Source organism: Mesoplodon densirostris, chromosome 12, assembly GCF_025265405.1.
Source record: "Mesoplodon densirostris isolate mMesDen1 chromosome 12, mMesDen1 primary haplotype, whole genome shotgun sequence".
In the NCBI taxonomy this organism is placed as follows: domain Eukaryota; kingdom Metazoa; phylum Chordata; class Mammalia; order Artiodactyla; family Ziphiidae; genus Mesoplodon; species Mesoplodon densirostris.
In genome coordinates this window covers 35220733-35245373 of record NC_082672.1, presented here as the reverse complement: position 1 = coordinate 35245373, position 24641 = coordinate 35220733, and the positions used below count along the sequence as shown (strand labels likewise).

General features: G+C 34.9%; 1 protein-coding gene across 1 annotated transcript in view; it reads right to left on the bottom strand.

Annotated features, from left to right (window-relative positions):
• Positions 1-24641, bottom strand: part of THEMIS (thymocyte selection associated) — a 166135-nt gene that overhangs the window by 95265 nt on the left and 46229 nt on the right. The window contains exon 3 of the mRNA XM_060114530.1: positions 12267-12725. Coding sequence (XP_059970513.1) covers positions 12267-12725 — 459 coding nt within the window. The remainder of the gene's footprint in view (positions 1-12266; positions 12726-24641) is intronic.

Genomic DNA, 24641 nt, shown 5'->3' with positions numbered 1-24641 from the left:
ACTGAACCAGGAAGAAATAGAAAATATGAAGAGACCAATCACAAGTAATGAAATTGAAACTGTGATTAAAAATCTTCCAACAAATAAAAGTCCAGGACCAGATGGCTTCACAGGTGAATTCTATCAAACGTTTAGAGAAGAGCTAACACTCATCCTTCTCAAACTCTTCTAAAAAATTGCAGATGAAGGAACACTCCCAAACTCATTCTATGAAGCCACCATCACCCTGATACCAAAACCAGACAAAGGTACTACAAAAAAAGAAATTTACAGACGAATATCACTGATGAATATAGATGCAAAAATTCTCAACAAAATACTAGCAAACAGAATCCAACAACACATTAAAAGGATCATACACCATAATCAAGTGGGATTTATCCCAGGAATGCAAGGATTCTTCAATATACGTAAATCAATCAGTGTGATAAACCATATTAACAAATTGAAGTATAAAAGCCATATGATCATCTCAATAGATGCAGAAAAAGCTTTTCACAAAATTCAACACCCATTTATGATAAAAACTCTCCAGAAAATGGGCATAGAGGGAACCTACTCAACATAATGAAGGCCATATATGACAAACCCACATCAAACATCGTTCTCAATGGTGAAAAGCTGAAAGCATTTCCACTAAGATCAGGAACAAGACAAGGATGTCCACTCTCACCATTGTTATTCAACATAGTTTTCGAAGTCCTAGGCACGGCAATCAGAGAAGAAAAATAAATAAAAGGAATACAAATTGGAAAAGAAGAATCTGTTTGCAGATAACATGATACTATACATAGAGAATCCTAAAGATGCTACCAGAAAACTACTAGAGCTAATCAATGAATTTGGTAAAGTTGCAGGATACAAAATTATTGCACAGAAATCTCTTGCATTCCTATACACTAATGATGAAAAATCTGAAAGAGAAATTAAGGAAACACTCCCATTTACCACTGCAACAAAAAGAATAAAATATCTAGGAATAAACCTACCTAGGGAGACAAAAGACCTGTATGCAGAAAACTATAAGACACTGATGAAAAAATTAAAGATGATACCAACAGATGGAGAGATATACCATGTTCTTGATTTGGAAGAATCAATATTGTGAAAATGACTATACTACCCAAAGCAATCTACAGATTCAATGCAATCCCCATCAAATTACCAGTGGCATTTTTTATGCAACTAGAACAAAAAAATCTTAAAATTTGTATGGAGACACAAAAGACCCTGAATAGCCAAAGCAGTCTTGAGGGAAAAAAACAGAGCTGGAGGACTCAGACTCCCTGACTTCAGACTATACTACAAAGCTACAGTAATCAAGATAATATTGTACTGGCACAAAAACAGAAACATAGATCAATGGAACAAGATAGAAAGCCCAGAGATAAACCCACGCACCTATGGTCAACTAATCTATGACAGAGGAGGCAAGGATATACAATGGAGAAAAGACCGTCTCTTCAATAAGTGGTGCTGGGAAAACCGGACAGCTACATGTAAAAGAATGAAATTAGAACACTCCCTAACACCATACACAAAAATAAACTCAAAATGGATTAGAGACCTAAATGTAAGACCAGACACTATAAGACTCTTAGAGGAAAGCGTAGGAAAAACACTCTTTGACAGAAATCACAGCAAGATCTTTTTTGATCCACCTCCTAGAGTAATGGAAATAAAAACAAAAATAAACAAATGGGACCTAATGAAACTTAAAAGCTTTTGCACAGCAAATGAAACCATAAACAAGATAAAAAGATAACCCTCAGAATGGGAGAGAATATTTGCAAACGAATCAACAAAGGATTAATCTCTAAAACATATAAACCGCTCATGCAGCTCAATATTAAAAAAAAAAAACTAATCCAAAAATGGGCAGAAGACCTAAATAGACATTTCTCCAAAGACATACAGATGGCCAAGAAGCACATGAAAAGCTGCTCAACATCACTAATTATTAGAGAAATGCAAATCAAAACTACAATGAGGTATCACCTCACACCAGTTAGAATGGGCATCATCAGAAAATCTACAAACAACAAATGCTGGAGAGGGTGTGGAGAAAAGGGAACCCTCTTGCACTGTTGGTGGGAATGTAAATTGATACAGCCACTATGGAGAACAGTATGGATGTTCCTTTAAAAACTAAAAATAGAATTACTATATGATCCAGCAATCCCACTACTGGGCATATACCCTGAGAAAACCATAATTCAAAAACACACATGCACCCCAATATTCATTGCAGCACTTTTTACAATAGCCAGGTAATGGAAGCAACCTAAATGCCCACTGACAGACGAATGGATAAAGAAGATGTAGTACATATATACAATGGAATATTACTCAGCCATAAGCAGGAATGAAATTGGGTCATTTGTTGAGACGTGGCTAGATCTAGAGACTGTCATACAGAGTGAAGTAAGTCAGAAAGAGAAAAACAAATGTCGTATATTAACGCATATATGTGGAACCTAGAAAAATGGTACAGATGAACCGGTCTGCAGAGCAGAAATTGAGACACAGATGTATAGAACAAATGAATAGACCCCAAGGGGGAAAAGCGGCGGGGGGAGTGGTGGTGGTTGTGTGATGAATTGGGCGATTGGGGTTGACAAGTATACACTGATGTGTATAAAACTGATGACTAATAAGGACCTGCTGTATAAAAAAATAAATTAAAATAATTTTTCAAAAATTAAAAAGGAAGTTACCTAGAATTTGGAAATGACATACTTAAGTTTTCAAACTGAAATAGGCTTAACTAATTTTTATGACAAATTTCATTATATCTAAGCATGTGTCTAATAGAAAGATAAATCAACATTTTTTGTTTTGGTTTTCTTATAAACAAGAAGTTACATGCTCTTATAAAAATATTTTTAAAACATAAGAGGGGAGATAAAACATTACAGTCTTTATCAGCTTTAGACTACCACTGCTTACATTTTGGTATATCCAGCGTGTGTGTGTGTGTGTGTGTGTGTGTGTGTGTGTGTGTGTGTTATACATTTTTAAACAAGCATTTTTATCTTACAAGTAACCCTCCCTCCCACCAGAAATGAAAATGGTTACAGAAAATGAGCTAAATTAGAAAATTTCCCAAAAAAGTTATCTTGACTTCAAACTGATAAAGAGATAAGAAGACAGCAACTCGGAGCATGAGAGACATTCCTGATGGTGTTTATTACAAGTTTTTCAGTTTCAAACTAATCTAAAGTAAAAACAATATATACTCATGCAACCTTAGTTTACACTTCCCAAATTTTCTTCCTGGGTAAACATGAATTGTTCTGGCTTGGGTAAGTTTTCTGTTTTTCCAAAGGGAGCTCTCGTGAACAAAATTTCCATTCCATCTTCTCTAAAAAGGTAGCATTGGTTTCTTCTCTCTGCTTCTGAGTCATTTCATTAAACATTGTGTTTCTGCCTGTTCTTTCAGGGAAAGTCCCTGTACAGTTAGGGCTCATGTTAATCATAATGTGATGCTTTTCTGCATTTCCCACTGCAACAACTCTTTTAGCCAAGTGTGAATTTGGGGGACCCCACTAAAAATTATCTTTAAAGAGAAAATAAAGGTATACATTTAAGCTTGGTTAATGTTAGGCAATGCATGTTTCCTTGAAGAGCTAATACTCAGTTCTGGAATACTCTTTGTCTCAACTCAGCATTCAAGGACCTATCCTTTGCAATTAGGCCTGAATTAGCAGTACATGGTAGGAAATCTACTGAGACAGTCTTATTCAAGTCTTGAAGCAAGATGGTTGTTTCTACATATTTATTTTTAACAAATTTTGTAAATTCTAGCCTGCAGTTTTTCTCAATTTCTAGTTTCTCCTCTATAATTCATGTATTTTTTTGCAAATTTTCGCTTTCTAAGATTGATTTTTTAATTTACTTTCCAAGACTATAGTTATTTTTCTCTAAAGTTCTTTCATAAATTTTGTCTCCAGCTCTCATTTATTCTGTGAATTATTTTGTTTACATTTTTGCATCACATCATACTCTTCATTACACAATGCACTAATAATTTCTGAACTTGCCTCATTCTAGACTTTAAATTAAAATTTGCTTTATAGTTCATCTATTTGGTCTCAATTTTCTTTACAAATATTCTGTGAATTAATTTTTTTCCATTTATTCAGTTTCATTTCAACTTAAGAGAAGCTATACAATGAATTTCCATTTTGTTGGGTGGTCCTCCTCTGGTTCTACTTCTGTTTGTATTTATAAAAAGTTCCTTTTGGATCACTCTCCAACATCTGTAGCAGAAAAACATCATCAGGACTTTCCTTGAACAACCTTGCATTTGATATGGCTTTATTTGTAACACTACTCTGTCTTTTACATTTTCATTTAGTTTATAAAAGCTAAGAAAAGTGAAAAGCCATTTTCTTATACTGAATGATACAATTAACATGTTTTCTTCATTGATGTGTCAACTTGACTGGCCTGTTGTAGTCAGCTATTTAATCAAACACTGATCTAGGTGTTGCTGTGAAGGTATTTTGTAGACGTGGTTACCATCCAAATAACCTGACTTTAAGTAAAGGATGTTATCTTCAATATGTAGATAAGCCTCATCCAATCAGCTGAAGGTCTAAAGAGCAAAAACAGAAGTTTCCTAGAGAAGAAGAAATTCTACCTCAAGACTGCAGCATAAACTTCTGCCTGAGTTTCCAGCTTGTCAGCCTGTCCTATAGATGTAGAACTTATTAGCCCCCATAATTACATTAGCCAAAGCCTTAAAATTAATTAAATAACTAATTAATATATAATCATGTATAGATAATATAATACAATTATATATAATATCAATTTATATAATATTATATACTTTTTCTCTGGAGAACCCTGAATGATCAAATGTTAATTACTGGTAGTTTAAGAATAAATAAATAAATAAATAAATAAATAAAAATATATATGTATATACATATATATACACACATATATAGTAAAAACTGCACTTTGCTTGCTGTTTGATGTTTTTATTAGCAGTAAGATTTCTGCCTAAAGGAAGAAAATGAAATGGAAGCTGGCTAGAGCATCCACGGTTCTAAAGATCTTGTTATGTCACAGTACTTTCATGGAAACATTAGGAAAAACATCACTAATAAAAATTGAACCTGTTATATAAATATAAGTGATATCAACTTTGGTGCCAAAAAGTGAATATTCATTCTCCTTAGCTATTAAGTTCATAAATATGTCATTGTAACATATCAAATCTGGATATGGTGGGTGAGAAAACCTTTTTGATACCTAAATAGGAACTTTGTACTGTACAACATATATAGACAGAAGCAATTATTTTAGTTGCTTCATTCATTCATTCATGTATTTAATTTATTGAATAATGAACATTTACTTTATCTCAAGCATTGAGAAGATAAAAAGAAATACATAAGAAATTGACTCAGATACTTCCATAAATTACTAAAAATTATGTTGTGTTAAAAAGATTAAGTTTATAAATTACACTTATCACTTAGTAATATTAGCAACCAGTCCTTTCAGGGTTATACTAGGTCCAGGAAAAACTCTGGCCTAGGACCAATTTAAGTAAGTAGTGAGGTTTATGGGTGAAATATGTTGCTTTTCAACTCTTTCTTCCCTCAAATTTGCCATAGGATAAAAAGGAGAAAAAGAAAAAAGAAAAAGTTTCAATGAATCTAAAAGATGTCTGCAATCCTTAAACTAGATAAAGAGTGAACTCAGATGGAAGAATGGTCAACGATTCGGTAGAATAGAAAAAGGAAAGCCTACGTGCCTAAGGAGTTCGAGTCCAGTGAAAAGTCAGCCTTTTTGGCCCCACACAACTCCCCAAAAGTTTTCGAATTGGAGGCATAAAGCCCCTCTGAAGGTGGAGGAGAAGGTAGAGGAAAAAACAAGGGGATTATGTGAATGTTTGAAGCATGGTTAAACCCAGGTCTTCAGCTTTAATTTGGGGAAGACAGGTGACAACCCCTCCCACCTCTCTCTCTGCAGGAAACAGTACAGGGTCATAGAATCTGGAAAGTAGGCATAGGTGAGCAGGGGAGAAGCATGGAACTGAAAGCAAAGAAGGGAAGTCTAAATCTACGGGGGAACAGTGAAAGCCTCAGCAACTTCTCCACTCAGTTACAATAGTTTCATAACCCCCAGGAGGTATCAAGAAGATTGTTTTCAGATGAAATTGAACAAGTCCTGGAGGAAAGACTCACAGGATCTGAATTTGTGGAATTCTCCAATGAAAAAGCCAACAAAATGAAACCTAAAATTCATAAAACAGGGCCTCCCTGGTGGCGCAGTGGTTGAGAGTCCGCCTGCCGATGCAGGGGATACGGGTTCGTGCCCCGATCTGGGAGGATCCCATATGCCGCGGAGCGGCTGGGCCCGTGAGCCATGGCCGCTGGGCCTGCGCATCCGGAGCCTGTGCTCCGCAACGGGAGAGGCCACAACAGTGAGAGGCCCGCATACCGCAAAAAGAAAAAAAAAAAAAGAAAAAAAATATTCATAAAACAAAGAGCTTGTATATCAATAGTGCCTCACTTGTAAATTAAATTAAAAATGTGTCTAACATGTAAATATGAACAAATGGGAAATAATCACCAAGAATTTGAGGAAAATGTTTAACAAGAATGACAGACTAAAACTTTAAAAAAGGCCAAAAGAGGCCGATAAAATGCAAGGAACAGTAGAAAACTTTAAGAAATAGTAGTATATTCTCAGAGAGATAAGATATTGAGTTCTTAAAACAAGAACGTGTTAACCGTTAAAAAATGATATAAGAAATAACTCTTAGAAATTAAAAATATGATAGCTGAAATTAAAAATTCATTGAAACAGTTGGAAATGTAGTTAAGAAATTTTCCCTGAAGGTAAACCAAAGACAAAGAGACATAAAATAAAGAAAATAGTTCTACATTAGTATGGGAGCTTCAAAATGAGATTAGAAGTTACAGAAGGAGAGAAGAGAAAAAACAGTTGAAAGGCAATTATCAAAGAATTTATCCTAGAAATGAAGGACCTGAATTTCCAACCTGAAAACTTTCCTCACAATGAAAGAACAGACCTACCACAAAGCACATTACTGTGAAACTTCTGAATACCATGTAATCTCTCAAAGGCAACATTGGAAACAATAAGTTATCTGAGTCCAGAAATTGCTAGTCAACACAGAAGCAAGTCAAAGAGTAGCCACCAGGATGGTGTTAAATCGAAGTCCCAGGACAACACTGTAATGGAGTAAATGTTTGTGTCCCCTAATATTCATATGTTGAAACTCAACTTCATAATGTGAGGGGGTCAGGAGGTGGCATCTTTGGGAGGTGATTAGAATTAGATGAGATCATGAGGATGGAGCCCTCATCAATGAGGTCAGAGCCCTTATAAAAGTCACCAGAGGGCTTCCCTGGTGGTGCAGTGGTTGAGAGTCTGCCTGCCGATGCAGGGGACGCAGGTTCGTGCCCCGGTCCGGGAAGATCCCACATGCCGGGGAGCGGCTGGGCCCATGAGCCATGGCCGCTGAGCCTGCGCGTCCAGAGCCTGTGCTCCACAACGGGAAAGGCCACAACAGTGAGAGGACTGCATACCGCAAAAAAAAAAAAAAAAGTCACCAGAGGCTTTGCTTCCCCTCTCTGTTCTCTGTGTAAGAATGCTGTAAGGATAAGGATACTGTAAGGCTGCAATCTGCAACCTAAAAGAGTTTCCTCACCAGAATTCCATGGTGCTGGCACCCTAATCTCAGACTTCTAGCCTCTAGAACTGTAAGAAATAAATTTCTGTTGCTTATAAGCCACCCAGTCTATGGTATTTTTATAATAGTACCCCAAGCTAAGACAAGCACCTATGTATTAGTTCTAGAGAGCCACAAATACAGACCGGAGCTTGAGGTTGGAGGGTTCCAGGAGGAATACTTCAGGATAAAAAAAATAACAGAAGAGGTAGATCTCCTGACAGTTTGCACTCTGGAAAATTGCAATGAATGGCTTTTTTTGTTTTCTTTTACAAAGATGTTGGAAAATACTTCAAGACTTAGGAGAGGATTGAAGAAAACTAAGAAATGAAATAGTAAGGTAATTATTACAGAAAAATAAAGTTATAAAGAAATCGAATTATGGTCATTATCTACCACTTGATTCAGCAATGAACTGTCACAATAATGAAACTGCAAATGCTTAACCATAACTTATCATATACTGAGAGAATGGGGAAAGGGAAGAGGAAGTAGGAATATAAGACCATTAAATCTTCATCACCACACATGGAACTCAGTAGTTACTGTCTAAAACTGATCACTTGAAAAATAGCAATATCCGTATATTATTGGAAATGTGAATGGAAATACAAGAAAGCAGGAGCAAAATATTTAAGGGAGTTACCTCAGAGTAGCAGAATGTGGGGAAAATTTGGGAATGGTCAAGGGCACAAGGTTTGTTGGTAACTTTGTCTTTTTACTACTATTTGACACTTTTGACTTTGATAAAAATGGGAATTATTTTTGAAAATACATGAGGGAAAGACAAAGTCTCAGAATACTAAAAGATCCATGTATTTTTTTCTTCTATTCATTTGTCATCTATTATACAATATTCAGATACTGCCTTTCTGATATCACCATTCTGCTCATGTGATTTCAGCCCTCTGTTTATAAATGAATTATGTCATATACTTGAGCAGAAACTTTTTCCCAAATTTGAATGGCATTAAGTTTTTCTCATAAAGCAAAACGCAACTTTCCAACTCTTAAAATTTCCACAAGTAAAGAACTACTTATCAATACACCAAAACATAACTCCATTAAAAAGTTTTAAAATCAAGATTTTTTTGAAGCCGCTTTAAACGGCTGGCTCCATTTTTCATTTGCAAATATTATGCGTTCCATTTGTTACACTAATATGAATTTTATCTTCCTGTTAAAGGCACAAACAGAGTTTGCTATGACTTATATGAAACCAGTAGTTAGAGGTCTTGGATGGTTATTTATACCTCTTTTCCAAAGAGATTTAGTTTTTAAAAAATAATTAAATGTAGCATAAGAGTTAGAGGGGGTTGGCTTGTGACCAAGAGTTCTCAGGAACAAATATTCCATTTAAACACTTTGTGCTACATTTCTTTTTTATAAAGCCTATATTTTCTCATTAGTAACATTAAAAACTAGTACTAGGAGTAGAATATCTTATATTTCCTCTTTTCTCTATTTACTTGCTATGTTCTCTTTTCCACAAATCAATATTTCATAGCTTCCTATAGTTCTCAGTCTTTTCCATCTTGCTTTCCCCGCTAAGGTTTCTCTAAAATCTCCTACCCCTGACAGACCTGTTCTTTTTCTTGTCACTTTAGAAAAGAAGGACTCAAGTCAAGAGGAGTTTGAACTTTGAGTACTTTGAGTACCTGACACTCAAAGTCACTGGAAAACAACTTAGCAGGCAACATGCCCTTGATTTCAAGGCAAGTTTGAATCTTCAATATAAGAAAGAATCATGTAAAACAAGACCACAATTGATTTAAAAAAAGTTTACATTTTATATTTAGAAGAAAAATGCCCATAACAACAATAATTTTTTAAATTTGACTTTTTGTGTTGGACACCCATCCTCTATTTTCAGGAAATATTCTGTAGTCAGTATACATGCAAAGCAGTCTCATATAGTATCTGTCCTGAAATTGCTATACAATGAGAACTAATGTTTAAAATAATCCTTAAGAAATTAAAGGCCCAAAATAATTAAAATCAAAATTCAATTTTAATATCATTAAAGAATGGAAATTGGACTAAAGCATTTGGGGAAAGATTTTACTTCATCTAAAGGCTTTCTTCTGGGACCTTAGCTAGCATGAAACCATATTTAAGTCCATCTAAACACTTCTGTTAATATCCCTTGCTCTTCTGTCAATGTTTATATGTAATAAACTGCACCACCATTCAACCAGCAGATCAAGCCAGAAGCCTGGGAATCAGGTTAACTTCTTTCCCCGTCCAATAAACCTTCAGATCTGGCTAGTTGTACTTCTGAAATACCCATTAAGAAGAGCTGTCCCTATCACTATTGTATTAACCTCCCAGTACTCTGCCACAGAACCAGTGGCCTCACTACAATTCTCCCACCTTGTTTCTCCAACTGAAAAACCATTATTAATTTGCCCTTTGGACAGATGTTAACCCCTTAACATATATTTCAAGATCCTCCATGACTGATTCCACTACCCTATTGCATGCTTTGATATCTGTCTCAGTCTGCCTTCTCCTCTCTTTTCTCACACCAGGTGCACTGGAACCACAGTCTCTTGCTTACCTGCTTTCCTGCAAGTTGCGTCTGCTTCCTCCAATGTTGTCCCCTCTCTCTCAGCCTGCCCATCTCCTATTCAACCTTCAGATCTTAGTTTAAATGTCATTTCCTCAGTGAAGGCCTTCGTGATCCCTAACCTAAATTCATTAAATGCTGTAACCATCTTGTTCATGTGCTTAGGTTCTGGGTTCACATTCATTTGCATCTGCATGATAGAAGATGCCAATGGTTTTAGAAAAATAACAAAATTTAAAATGAGAAAATGCTATCCATTATTTAGGAAAACTCAGTTATCAGTTTTGATTGTACATTTTGGGAAAACTGACAAAACACTAATGTGAGGTCTAAAGTTTGCTGCAACTTCAATTTTTTGTCAACTTAAAAAAATAATCATGCTGTGGCCTCAATTTTTTGTAGTACAAAAAAAAATCACTACTTGAGTGGAATTCCTTACCTACACCTTTTACTCAAATGAATTAATTGATTTCTGGTTAAATATATGTATGTAACAAAATTTAACACAGCTCTAAAACCTACTCAAAAGGCACGTCAAGTTTTTCACAATTGCATGTGACCAACAGTATTAATGGGAGCAGAGATAAATAGAATTTGAGATATCCAAGGGGTGCTCTTTGACCAAACATTTTTACATATTGCTTTTTTTCTTGGGTGTATTACATATAGTATCTTAATAGAACCTTATTTCATTCTCAAAACAACTCCAAGTTATAGACAAAAGGAATATCATCATCCCCTTTGTATAGACGCAGTTTACATGGCTCACCCAAAGCCACCACCTGTTAAGTTATTGACCAGAGTTAGAATCCAGGACTTTTTACTGCAAATACAGAACTCTTTGTTCCATACTTGTCATGCTTATGTGCCATAATCTTAAAAAGTCAAGGTGTCAGTTTCTTTAGGATTACAATGCTCTCTCCAGCTATTCCTATTTTAAAATGCAAAAATCTTATGAAGATTACATATTAAAATACACTTATGTGGGAAGAGGGAAAGGGGGAGGATCAGGATAGGGGTATGGGATTAAGATATACAAAGTACTATGTAGGGCCTCCCTGGTGGCGCAAGTGGTTAAGAGTCCGCCTGCCGATGCAGGGGATACGGGTTCGTGCCCCGGTCTGGGAGGATCCCATATGCCGCGGAGCGGCTAGGCCCGTGAGCCATGGCCGCTGGGCCTGCGCATCCGGAGCCTGTGCTCCGCAATGGGAGAGGCCACAACAGTGAGAGGCCCACATACCGCAAAAAAGAAAAAAAAAAAAAAAAGTACTATGTATAAGACAGATAAGCAACAAGCATATATTGTACAGCACAGGGAAGTATAGCCATTATTTTGTAATAATTCTAAAGGGAGTATAATGTATAAAAATATTGAATCACTATGCTGTACACCTGAAACTAATATATTGTAAAACAACTATATTTCAAAAGAATCCTTTTAACCCACACTTATGTGTGAATTAATTTGTCATATCATTTTCCCTTAAGTCAGAAGAACTCCAAGCTAATAGGAGGATTTATGACCAATGAGGGATGGCTGGAAAAGAAAAAAGGCTCTCACAAAAATAGGAGTAAGGGACACATAAAGAAACTTTATACTCTTACCTCTTTTTTGACCACCTCCATACAAGAAAGCTTCTTTCTAGCCAATTAATTCTCTATTCTAAAAAGTAGCTCTTTTCTGATCCTGTTTTAACTGGCAGTGATAAAAATAAATATTTTAATCTGTCTGTACCTGACAATTACAGCATTTTACATTTGGATAGCACCACACAATTTAAAATATTTGCTTACATACAATACTGAATTTGAGTCTTGCAACAAATACATGATTTGCTTATTTATAGATGAGAATCTGACTCTCAGTGGGCTTAATGGGCAAGTCAGGGACAGAGTTCCATTTTTTAGACTAAAGCTTTTCTCTTTCCCAAACCCCACAATCATGTTCATAAAGCATCATTCTCAGGGGATACTTACATTTCATCACACCTTGAATTTCATAAACAGGCTTGAGAATCACAGCACCATAAAAGCCTTTAGGGAATGGATTTGTTAAGTCCCACTTATTTGAAAAGTCTGTAAGTTTCACAGTTCGTGTTCTGTTCTTGGGGATTTTCCATTGGACAATTTCCTTTAGGGTATAAATATGTTCATCATCACACTCATAGAACTCTCCTTCTTGTGACAAAGGCAAAGTAAATGAGTGATTTTGATGATTCCTTAGCACACCACAGTTCACCATTATTTCTCCATTGGTCTCTTCGACTGAGTTGAGCATGATTTGCTCACCTTGCTTTATGATGAGATTCTCTAGTTTTATATCCTTCTGATGATAGAAGCAAGGATGCCCCAGTCTACTTGGTCCAATATGGATTGTTCTTGTAATTTCTTCCATAGTGAGGTATGGAGTTTTATCAGCCACAATCTTAAAAAGACCTGAGAACAGAATTCTGTGAATTAGAAAGTTCTCATAAGAAAATCACAGCGAGAGAGTTATAAAACAAGTAAAATGTAGCATTTAAAAGTAATGTACCTTTTTCAAGATTAGAGATATTTGTTTTAATCTTGAATTCTTCTAGGTAAAATCTTAATGTATTTTCTGTAGGTTACTGGATTGTCAGATCCAGACAGGCCACATAGATGGAAAGGGGAAAATAGCGTGAGATAGAAAAGGCCCACTTCTTGGAAATGCAATCTGCATGAGATACTGGCTATCTCCCAACCACATGTGTGATGTTGAGCAAGGCATTTAATCTCTCAAGATCGCATTTTTAATTTTTAAAATGAAAGGATTGGATTAGATCAATATTTCCATATATATTCTCTGGAAACACCAAAATTAAAAGATATTCCAGAAGGAAACTGTTTCATGATCAAATTAACAAATACAAAGCTATTACCTGGAACTAGACCATGGTGATGGTTGTAACGCATTGTGAATGTATGTAATGACACTAAATTGTACAATTTAAAATGGTAAATTTGATGTTATATGCATTTTACCACAATAAAAAATATCTACATATTTCCAAGTAATTTAAGATTTCTCAGAAACTTTATATGCACTGTGACTCACAAGAGGGGAATATAACATGCAGAATTTCCCAAATTTCTTTCATTCTAAAACTCTTGGGGAAACATTCATAAATAAATTACAAAATAGTATGTCACAATATATTAGTGATCCACATGACTCTCCTTGAGAAATGCCAGGTTAGGTAGTTGTTCTGGATTGAATACTCTTGATTATATATCATTCATTCTTCTCATTACTTTACTAATTTTGCCATGGTTTCACTATTTCTAATTTTTTCCTCTAATACTATTGGGATAGTCACTGATACAATGAATTTTTGTTCTTTAAGACACAGCTTTTTATGCTTGCATGTTTAAGTTTCATTCTTCTCTGTGAATTATTTTGCTTTTATTTTATAAGCACATGTGTTTTGTAGCACTTTCAGAAATTTATTTATTGAATAAATTTTAATAAATTCCAGAGAAAATAAGAACAAAGGAAAAATGAGGTAATTGCTTTGTTAACCTCAAAGTAAATTAAGACAATTATTATATAATAGCATACACTAAGAAGGCAGTGTATAAAGAATCCTATTAGAATGATATAGCTTGTAAAAGTTATTTATTCATTTAGTCAAAAATACAGTCCAATTAAATTTATCTATGTATCAAATAATTATTAACCAGGTTACAATGTCTTTTATGTGTATTTTGGGTTATGGTACAAAGATTTATGATCTTATTTTTTAGTCGATCTTTGCTCAAACAAAAAAAAATACAGGATTTTGGTTACTTTTAAATATAAATGTCCTGAAAAAGTGGGTGATACAATCCTGGCAAAGGCTGAGGAAGGTAGCATGTGCAATCTGTCCTGAAAACCTTTATAAATCGAATAGTGTTCATTCCCTGCATGGTGTGCTTGAAGACAGTAAGGCAAAGAAACATTTACTTTGAAGGAACTTCTTATTTTATTATGTCTTGTATCAGGGAAAATCCAATAAAATAGTACTCTCGAATTCTCCACAGTAACTGAATTTGTGTGTGTGTGTGCACGTGACCATGTGCAAGTGCATGCACATGTTTAATCTCATTTTTTTCCATGTGAAGATTTATTTCTAAGAGTCCACAGTCATCATCAGGGTATAAAAAATTCAGCAGTTTTTGTGAAATAAGTTTAACTAATAGCTACCTAGAATCTCATAAGCGTAGAGAAACATGGTTTCATTTCTATCCTCACTATATTGATGACATAAGTCACAGAAGAATTAAGTCAGCATCTTCTTTCCTGGGGAATTGGGTTCACCTAAGGTAATAACAGACCCAAAATGTTATGAAGTAGAAAAAGCCTGAAACCCTAAGGGCCACTATTATTTCAAATTAATCACACACTTCAGAGCTGTCTTGTTGGATGTCTCTATTGCAAGAAAAATCTATCTAAGAAATCTGTGTGTTTTCCCTTAGGAGATGATTAAGGACACAGTTTAGCATGCTAAGTGGCAGAGTACAGGAAAAATATTTTATTAACTTATTTCTTTATATGTTATTGCAGCCAGTCCAAAGAGTCCCTTCTTACAAACAGCCGCTCGATACCATATAAACTAGGGCAAATATATACAGATATATATGTATATATACATATATATGTGAATGATGTCATATTGGAACTTTAATTTCAGAATACACTATAGCACCATAGATATGATCAGCTTTAAATTCAACCAATTTTTCTCCATCTTTTTCTCAAAGAGTGTAATAATAGTTTTATACTAGAGAAAATATAATTTGTTATTTTTTCAAAACACAAAACAAAACATATTTCAGGAGCTGAGTGATCATTAGAGAGATAATAAAATAAGCCAATATGTAATCCTCACAATGTAAGTTAAAAAGCAGAAAGAAAATAGATTTCTATTTCCAAATTTGATTGTCACCTATTAAAATGGATATTAGTGTTATTTTTACCTAGGAGAAATTGTTCATAAGGAGTATGTTACTTGAGAAACAAAAATTATAAGGAAATGCAATTAGTTGATATGCTGAAAAACAGTCAATAAGTAAATTTAGTCTTTAAGATCTTGTCCCTGAATCTCAGGCTTTTCGGGAGTTTATATTTTTATCCAATTCTTAATGATCTGCAATCATTATTATTAATAGTAAGAGTAACAGTTGAAATTTGCTTAAAAAGTTACAAGCTTGAATAATTTTTTTCATATGCATCATTTATATTCTTTCAAGAACAGTAAAACAAAAATTATTACTGGGGGATATAAAAACAGTCATGATTTTCATAGTCGTGGCTATGGAATCTCAAGCCAGACCTTTTAAATCCAAGTCTCATAATCTTACCTCCACATCAGGCCACCTCCCTGTCACACAAATGACTTACAAGGACATTTCCTATGTTTATTCCAGTTCACAAGATATGTATGTGGGTCTCACAGGTTGGCCCTCCCTTTGCATTGGTCAGCTTTTCCAGACCCTCCAGTATGAGAAGAGCTAAAATAACTTCCTGGTTCACAGTGAAGAATTTACACTCATCAGATTTTTTTCTACTTTTTTCTCTATCTCATCAATTCTCACACAAATAGGGAGTAATTTAAAAAATTAAAATTTCCACCTGTGTATCACAATACTATTTATATACATAAGATCATTGTGTATGATGTGCGAAAAGAGTTCACAATCTTTTTTCTTTGTCTAATCTCTAGCTTGCTTTCACAGTTCCAACCAAATATATTCCCTCTATCTCTGAGATAAGGAAACTTAGAGTGAACTTTATGTACTAATTCTCATCTTCCTCTCATATTATCAAAATTAAGATTATTAAAATATTAGCAGCTTAGAATGTGCTGGAAATTTACATGTCTGATAGAATTCAATTTTCCAAATTACAATACGAGGTAGCTAGAAATAAAAAACAAACACTTCACAAATAACCACAGGAAAGTTTGAAGAGATACCATAAATTCTCTATCATCACACAGCTCATAAGATACAAGTAGGATTTTGTGTCTCTAAAGCTCAAGGGCTTAATCACAGGGTTACATATTTAAGCCTTTCATTATTATTGTAAATTGTAAATTTGTTTGTCCAGCCTTTCACCCTCCTTTTGGGTGCAGAAATTTTTAAAACTTTTTAAAACGAGCAACATAAGAAAGTGAACTTCACTGATATTTGACATTGATTGGCACTAGTCTCATCTCCTCATACATCAGATGGCCCCGTGCCTGGAGGTACAGGCACGTGGGAGGCCTGGGAACTGCACAAGCTGAAGGGGTTGACAGCGCTGTCCACAAGATCATGTTCTTTGAGTGTGCTGCAGACCACCTGGCCATAAGTAAGTGGGTTTCCAGAACACATTATCACAGTTTTTAAATAAAGTAAATCTCACAAAATGGATAAATGGCTTCACACATTTACTGCAAAGAAATCACGTATTGAAAATAAAACTAATATAAACACAAGTGAACAAAAAAGGGACAAAGTTGACATTTCTACTTTATCTCTTCTTTAGCCATATTATGAAATAAAACAATGACACTCTTGTCTAATAAAATATGAAGAGTGGCTGAAACTTCTTTAACACTTTAAAGTTATCAAAATGTGGATTCACATCCACTATCATCATAAAGAAATTTGCCTTTGAGATATAGATTAACAACACATCAAATATACATGCATATATATGCATAGCTGCCATGATTTTAAATAAATACATATATATTTGAGATACTGCTCAAAAATTTCTAATGGACTGAGCTATGTGAAGGAGAAGATTTAGAGACAAATCAGACTGCTACATATTTTTGATCATGTGTCTTGTCTCTCTGCCAATGAAGCAAAGTGTGTTTCACTTATTTGTGTGAGTGTATGCCTCTGCCTCTTTAAAATGGTACTTTGTCCCACAATCAAGTTCCTAAGCATCCTTGTTATTTTATATTTGCCTATATGGGTTTCTCATTCCACATTTTCCTATTATTTTGTTATATTTCCAAGACAATTCTTAGGTCAGCACATCCTACAAAAACTATCTTCTTCAAGACTATCCCAACTCTGGTATTTTGACTAGAATCTTAGCTCAAGCATCTCTATTTAACTTCAGATTAAAACGAGATGCATGAAATACCTTATCAAAGCAAAAAACTCAAAATTCTTTAGCAAAGTAATGAAGCATATAATAATAATAATGTAGAAACTGTGAGAAAATTCTCCAGATTTCTGAGATTATTGAAAATCATCAACTAATGAGTGGTTCAAACAATCTTGACAGAAGTCTCCAAGGACAGAAACAAGAAATGTGAGGAAAGTCAAATTCATAAGAAAATTTTGTGTAGTAATTTAATGGAGTATTTAGGAGGGGGAGAAGACATATCTAAGATGGTGACCAAGTTTGTTAAGTGTTAGATGCTAAGTGTGGCTGTAGAATTCCTATGTGTGAATGTCTTTACATGTACAATGAAATCAGAATTATCTTTAATAGCTATTAACAATTTTTAATAGTTCTTTTACCTGGCGATAAAAAGAATAAATCGTAAAATCTTTTGATTCATTTTTACCTTGATGGTTCAACCACTGCATGAAAAAACACCTTTATTTTTCCAGTAAGGCCTTTAAAGGAGCGATATGCAATATCTAATACATTTGAGATATTTAACAAATAATTTACATTAATAATGTTAGACTTTCAAATCAAATGATATAATTTGATATCAATGCCTAAATCTCTGTTATAATCATGACTTTACTATTAAAAGTGCCATACATCCTTGTTCATGTTAAAGCTTTCTCTCTCCTAAGCAGTGAGAATGAGTAATAGACCTAGGATGAGGCGAGAAGATGTCAGAAATTCTTCTCATAAACCTTGGCAAGAGCACAGTTCTCTGGACTCTTACAGTTCTCCAGAGCACGGCCCCTTTTGTTAGGAGAAGACACATAGAGGTATCAGGACTGGAAAGAATGCCCACAGACATTAGGTCCCCCAAATCTCTCACAAGGCTTTATTAGGAGACCGTCAAAATATCACACATTTACTACTCCTGGCTCTTGCTGACTTTAGGCAATAGAATTTTCAGGCCCAGCAACATATTACTATCCCAATAGGAAAGTGAAGTGGTTAAAAGTATGAATTTTTGATTCAAACAACCTGGGTTTAAGTTTGGCCTCAGTCCTTTCCCCACTGTGTAAACTTGAGAACTTAAACTCTCAGGGTTATAATTTCCTTTTCTGTAAAATGGAGAAAATTGTTTTATCTACCTCATAAAGTCATTGTGATGATTAAATGAGTCAATACATGTAACATGCTTAGATAGCACTTGACACAGAGCAAGCACTGAAAAAGCAAAATACAAGAAATAATAGCTATTCTTTCATACCATTTTCTTTCACTCTGGAATTCTAAGCCATTGTAGGATGATTATAACATCAGAGAGATGAATACTTACAGGGCCAAAGAGGATCCAGTTTGGATCAAATTAGATGAGACAAAATATGTAGAATCCACAGTTCAGTATCTGACACAGGCTGAGCAAAAAAAGTTCCCAGCTACCATTACAGATTTTGCCAGAGTGTTTGATTATGGAAAAGAGCCTCAGGTGACCTCTTTAGGTGCACTGCCTTTGGGGAAATATTTCCAGGTGGCTTTGGGGAATTTGTCTGACTCCAGGCTTTGATAAATTGCTTAGAATTTAACCAACAAAATTTTATGCCCATAATAAGCCGATAGGGAGATGCAAGCACATTTTAAATGCAAATATTGTGCTGGTTGTAGTTATTCACAAGGTATACATTATACACAGTTGCTGAAGTTCCGTTGAACAAAAGAAGCAGCAAAATGCCAAGGCATTTTTGAAAATGTGTTTTATTCATGGCTCTGAAGGGTAGTTGAAGCCAAATGAGGGAGGAGTATACCCTCCCTCTATTTTAATGATCTTAATTTTGCTAATGGAATGTTAGTGGAAAGAGTTTGGGAGCCATGTGGTGCTGATTGCGTTGTTCAGTATTGATGTTGCTTGCAAATTAAATGTACCTAAGTAGCCACCTGTTTATGCTTATGATTATATAAAACCCCATATGTTTCCCTCTCTACACATGGGAGGTAAATATTGAAAAAATTATTCTGATGTGAAGGTTGAAAACAGCAGCAATTCTTCTATAACTGTCAACATATGCTGTGGTGTTTCCTTTAATGTTGTGCTTTGTCTGACATATTTGCTGATTTTTACCATGCAGTGTTCAAAAAAATCTGTTACCCATGGTTATGCAAAACAATTAAAAATCAGTTTACATTAAATTCAAATTAGGAAGAGAGGTAATTTTCCAACGTAACCATAAGTTTTAAATGGATTTCAGAGCTTAAGATTTAAATAGATTTTGATTTGCACAATAAAGAAAACCAAACTTTTTTTTTCCTAAATTCGCCAGCATATATAAAGGAACATTTTCTTCCTAAGCACATCCTTTTGATCCCATATTACTAGGCAACCAAAAAACTAACTCAAGTAACCTAAATTTGAAAATCCCACCTGAAATTGGCAATAACTCTTCAACTGGCAAGCCCACCATCATTTCCACTGGATTGGCTCTGGAAACAGTTTGCTGGACCTCACACAGAAGATCTGACTGGGTATTTAGTCAGCAAGAGCTCATGAGCAGTTTTTGAGAGAAGTCTTGTTAGAGCATTGGGAGATCCGGCGCAGGTAACACCTTTGGAACTAGTTCAGACTATTCAGAGATAGGCCCCGACTACAGCTTGCAGGAAAGATCAGAGAGACCGGACTTGCTGTTGTTGATCACTTTAGACACTACAGATAGACAAACTGGAGCTTCATATGGTTAATATCTGATCAAGAGGGATTTAAACGTCAACTGTCTAGCAGCCTAGACGTGACAGTCTCTAACTTCCCAATAAAGTATCGCAAAAAGACACAGAATATGTTAGAAAAAGATGAAAATTTACCCCATCCTCAAAAACTAAGCATAATAGATCAGCTGCCCCCAAAGGCCAGAAGAACTTATTTTCATAATAAGGAAGATAGAGCTGAAATGAGAACATCAGAGGCCTAACCATGCTGGGTCTCATGAAACAAAGGAACCTCTCTAAAGTTTTTTAAAGATATTTAACAATCACTGAGTACCCTCTACAGCCCAAAGTTTGTAGTAAGCACTTAACAATTACCTCTTTTCATTTATTTAAATTCATGTTGCTAAAAAAATAACAAAAAAACCTGAGACAGAGACACTAAAAACCATTAAACCATATACTTAAAACAGTTGAGGGCTTCCCTGGTGGCGCAGTGGTTGAGAGTCCACCTGCCGATGCAGGGGACACAGGTTCGTGCCCCGGTCTGGGAGGATCCCACGTGCCGCGGAGCGGCTGGGTCCGTGAGCCATGGCCGCTGAGCCTGCACGTCCAGAGCCTGTGCTCCGCAACGGGAGAGGCCACAACAGTGAGAGGCCCGCGTACCGCAAAACAAACAAACAAACAAACCAAAAAAAACAGCTGAATGTTATGCTATGTAAATTATAGTCAATAAGGCTGTTAATTTAAAAAGTGGGAGTGAGGAAGGATAGACAGTTAAGTAATAGCTTGAAAAAAGCAGGTAAATGGGCCCTGTCATTAGTTCCTGGTGGGATGTAAATTGGAAGAATCTTTATTGAATGTGATTTGGTAATATGCATCAAAAGCTTTAAAAACATTTTTACTTTTGAAGTCATAATTTTATGCATATGAAATTATCATAATAATCAGAAATGCAGGCAAAACTTCAGTTAAAAGGCTGTTCATTATAGCATAAATTGCATAAATGACCATGTTTGGAATGGATTTATTAATTATGGTATAAGCATATGATGGACTATTATATAGAAAATAAAAATTATGTTTTGCAGAATATTTAATGACATAGGCAAGTCCTCAGAAATAGGCTTACTTCTCGTTATATTAAAACATGTCTGTATGTGTGTAGGTGTACTACCAGAAAACAATAGAAGGAAACTAAATATTAATGCTAAATAGCTCTGGTGATGAGATTATAGGGAGCTATGCTCTCACCCCTGCATTTTCTTCCCTTTTCTAATTTTCTACAAGATAGCTGTGGCATTGGTAAATTTGGGAAAAATCAATACATTTTATAACTTCAAAAAGTTGTGTTCCTTATGTCCATACAAAAATCTACACATGGACGTTTATAGCAGCTTTATTTATAGTTGCCAAAACTTAGAAGCAACTAAGATGTCGTTCAGTAGGTGAATGGATAAATAAACTGTGGTACATCTAGACAACGGAATATTATTCAGCGCTAAAGAGAAATGAGCTAGAAAGCCATGAAAAGACATAGGGGAACTGTAAATGCATATTACTAAGCGAAAGAAGCCAATCTGAAAAGACTACATAGTCTATGATTCCAACTGTATGACATTTTGGAAAAGGCAAAACTACGAAAACAGTAAAAAGATCAGTGGTTGCCAGGGGTTGTAAGGGAGACAGGATGAACAGACCGAACACATAGGATTGTTAGGGCAGTGAAAATACTCTGTATGATGCCATAATAGTGGATACATGTCATTTGTCTAAACCCATAGAACATACAACAACAAGAGTGAACTACAATGTAAACCATGAACTTGAATGATTATGAGGTGTCAAGGTTAATTCGTCAGTTGTAACAAGCGTACCACTCTGGTAGGGGATGTTAACAGTGGAGGAGACTATGCATATGTAGAGGTATATGGGAAATCTCTGTACTTTATGCCAATTTTGTTGTGAAAGCCTAAAATTGCTCTAAAAAATAAAGTCTACTGAAAAAAATCTTTTGTTCCAATGACAGAAACTCTAAATCTCTGATATGTAATTATGTATAAATACAGTAATGTGTTTCACCAATGTCCACTTCAGGAAATGAAGACCGAGTAGACAATTTGTTTGGACAGTCTGGTTCCTCTCATGAGAGTTCCTCCATGGTGATACTGTTGAGGCAACACCATAAAGAGCTTTGAAGGAATTGTGCATGAAAGAGAAGGAGACGGTAAGAGCAAAAAGTGATGAGATAGATTTTTAGAAGATGTGCACAAAATATTAATACTATGAGAACTTATAGAACAGTGCCAGTTGTAGAAAAGCCTATTTTAAAATGATATTTCTGAAAGAATTCCGTTCTGATTCTCAAATGTACATGGGTGGGTGAAAAGAACATTTTGACCTAGAACTGCAGTCCATTTGTGTTCCAGATAACATATATTTTAGTTATCAAAAGACCAAAGACTTAGAAAAGAAATCTGATCATGTACTGAAGAGAAGAAAACATAGGTCAATAAAAAATGGAACTAAAAATTAGTGTAAAAGTCTGAATTTTTTGTGCATTTAGATTACTTCACATTTTCTTGCATCGTATATGCAGAATACCCCTTTTTGTCTAGGAAAATATTTTGTATAATAAGCATAGATGAATCTATTTTGCTTAAGTGAGCACAGTGGGGATGAGATGCCTTAAGAGAGGTTGACCGAAAAAACTTGGAAAAATGGTCCATGATTCCTTGAATAGAAAATTGTCCAAAAAGCAGGGAGCCCTATTTAGGGCTTTTCTGAATCATGTGTCATCATAACATCCAGATGGAAAAATAAGAACAAATTCTGCCCTGTAGCTTACTTCTTTTAACACAAGTCATTTAAAAAACAGAAGACAAAAGGTTATTTACTATAAAGCTATCAAATATATTTTAAATATTTTTACATAATTTTCCTATCAGGTCATTTTATAAACTGATATTATAGTCAAAAAATAGCTACAATCATAAAATGGCTAAATGTGAAAGATTTAGTCATTTCAACGGTACATGAAATATAATAAATTACCACTGAATGTAATATTACATGTTTTCGATCGATTAAGTAGTTTCCCAAATGAAACAATGAGAAAATTCGTTCTGAATTTTAAGTGAATTATTATTAAATATATTTAATGCATGAATGTACATACATTATGTATGTATTAGGTGTTTTGGTATCCATGCATAAAGGAGCAAGTTTCATAAATTTTAATCATTTAACCTTAATCAATTTCTTGAAGAAATAATTATATTATTAATCCAATTTTGTCATTGGTTATTCTTACTACTTTCCTATATTTTTCACACTTATAATTAAAATGATTTTGGAAACAGTCTTACTGCTAAGGGATATAGATATGTTGGGAGATAATCCTCCACAGCATTTCCACATGCCTCAGAAACTGGAGGTAAAATATTTGTTTCCTAACCAGTATGGAAATGATAGGGAGTATATCCTTCCTGAGAGGGACTTTAGGATACTAAAGTCTCCCTCCTCTCCTCCAAGGAGATTTTCTTACATCCCAAGGTAATAAAGACATGTTTTCTTCAAGGGCAAAGAATGGCAGATTGGCCATCAGCCTCTTATACTTTGGGGATTTCCTAAACTCAGTGTTCCTCCACTGTGCGTTGGGCACCCACCTGGCCTGTTCTATCTCACCCATGGGAGATGAGGCTCAAGGGGAACCATTAAAGCATGATGCTCATGCTGTCTGCTGTACCATGAGAAATCAACTACTACATTCATATAGGCTTATTGTTTCATTACTGATCTAATTTATGAAGTGTGGCAAGTCGGCCAGGCAGCTGCGAGGCTACTTAAAGATGGCTTGACCTCTTGACAGATGAAATCCATTTTTCCATTTATCTGGTAGAAATTAATTTATGTAGGAAGCACTGCCTAAAGTTTGTCTTTAAAGCATGACTCAAATCCATTAAACATATGAAGGAAATCTTATAGTTAATAAATTTTCTAACATTCATTTAAAAATTCCTATGTCGTTATTTAGGAGTAGCATTAATTTAGATTTTTTTAACATTACAATGCTTACTGCATATAACAGGAAAGTTAGAAAGGATGTCACATATCCAGGGGATTTATGGATCCCCATTATAACACTGATGTTGGTTGACAAAAAGACCATCTCACTCTTTTCTATGATTAAGCAAGAAGTGCTTCAGAGCACAGACTCTGGAACAGTTTAGATCTGTATTGGTGTTCTCCAATACAGTACCACGGTTGGAGCACTGTATTGAGCATTTGAAATTTGATCACTTGAAATTTGCATGGCCAGACTTGATATGTGCTGTAAGTGGAAAATACATGCTGGGTTTTAGACTTAACATGAAAAGAATGTAAAATATCTCAATAATTCTTCTATTGATTAGATATTAAAAGGATAATATTTTAGACACATATTTTTAACTAAAATACATTATTAAAATTAATTCACTTTTTTTTTTTTTTTACTTTTAAAAATATCTGTGCTAGGTAGCCTCTAAGATGGCTCTAGT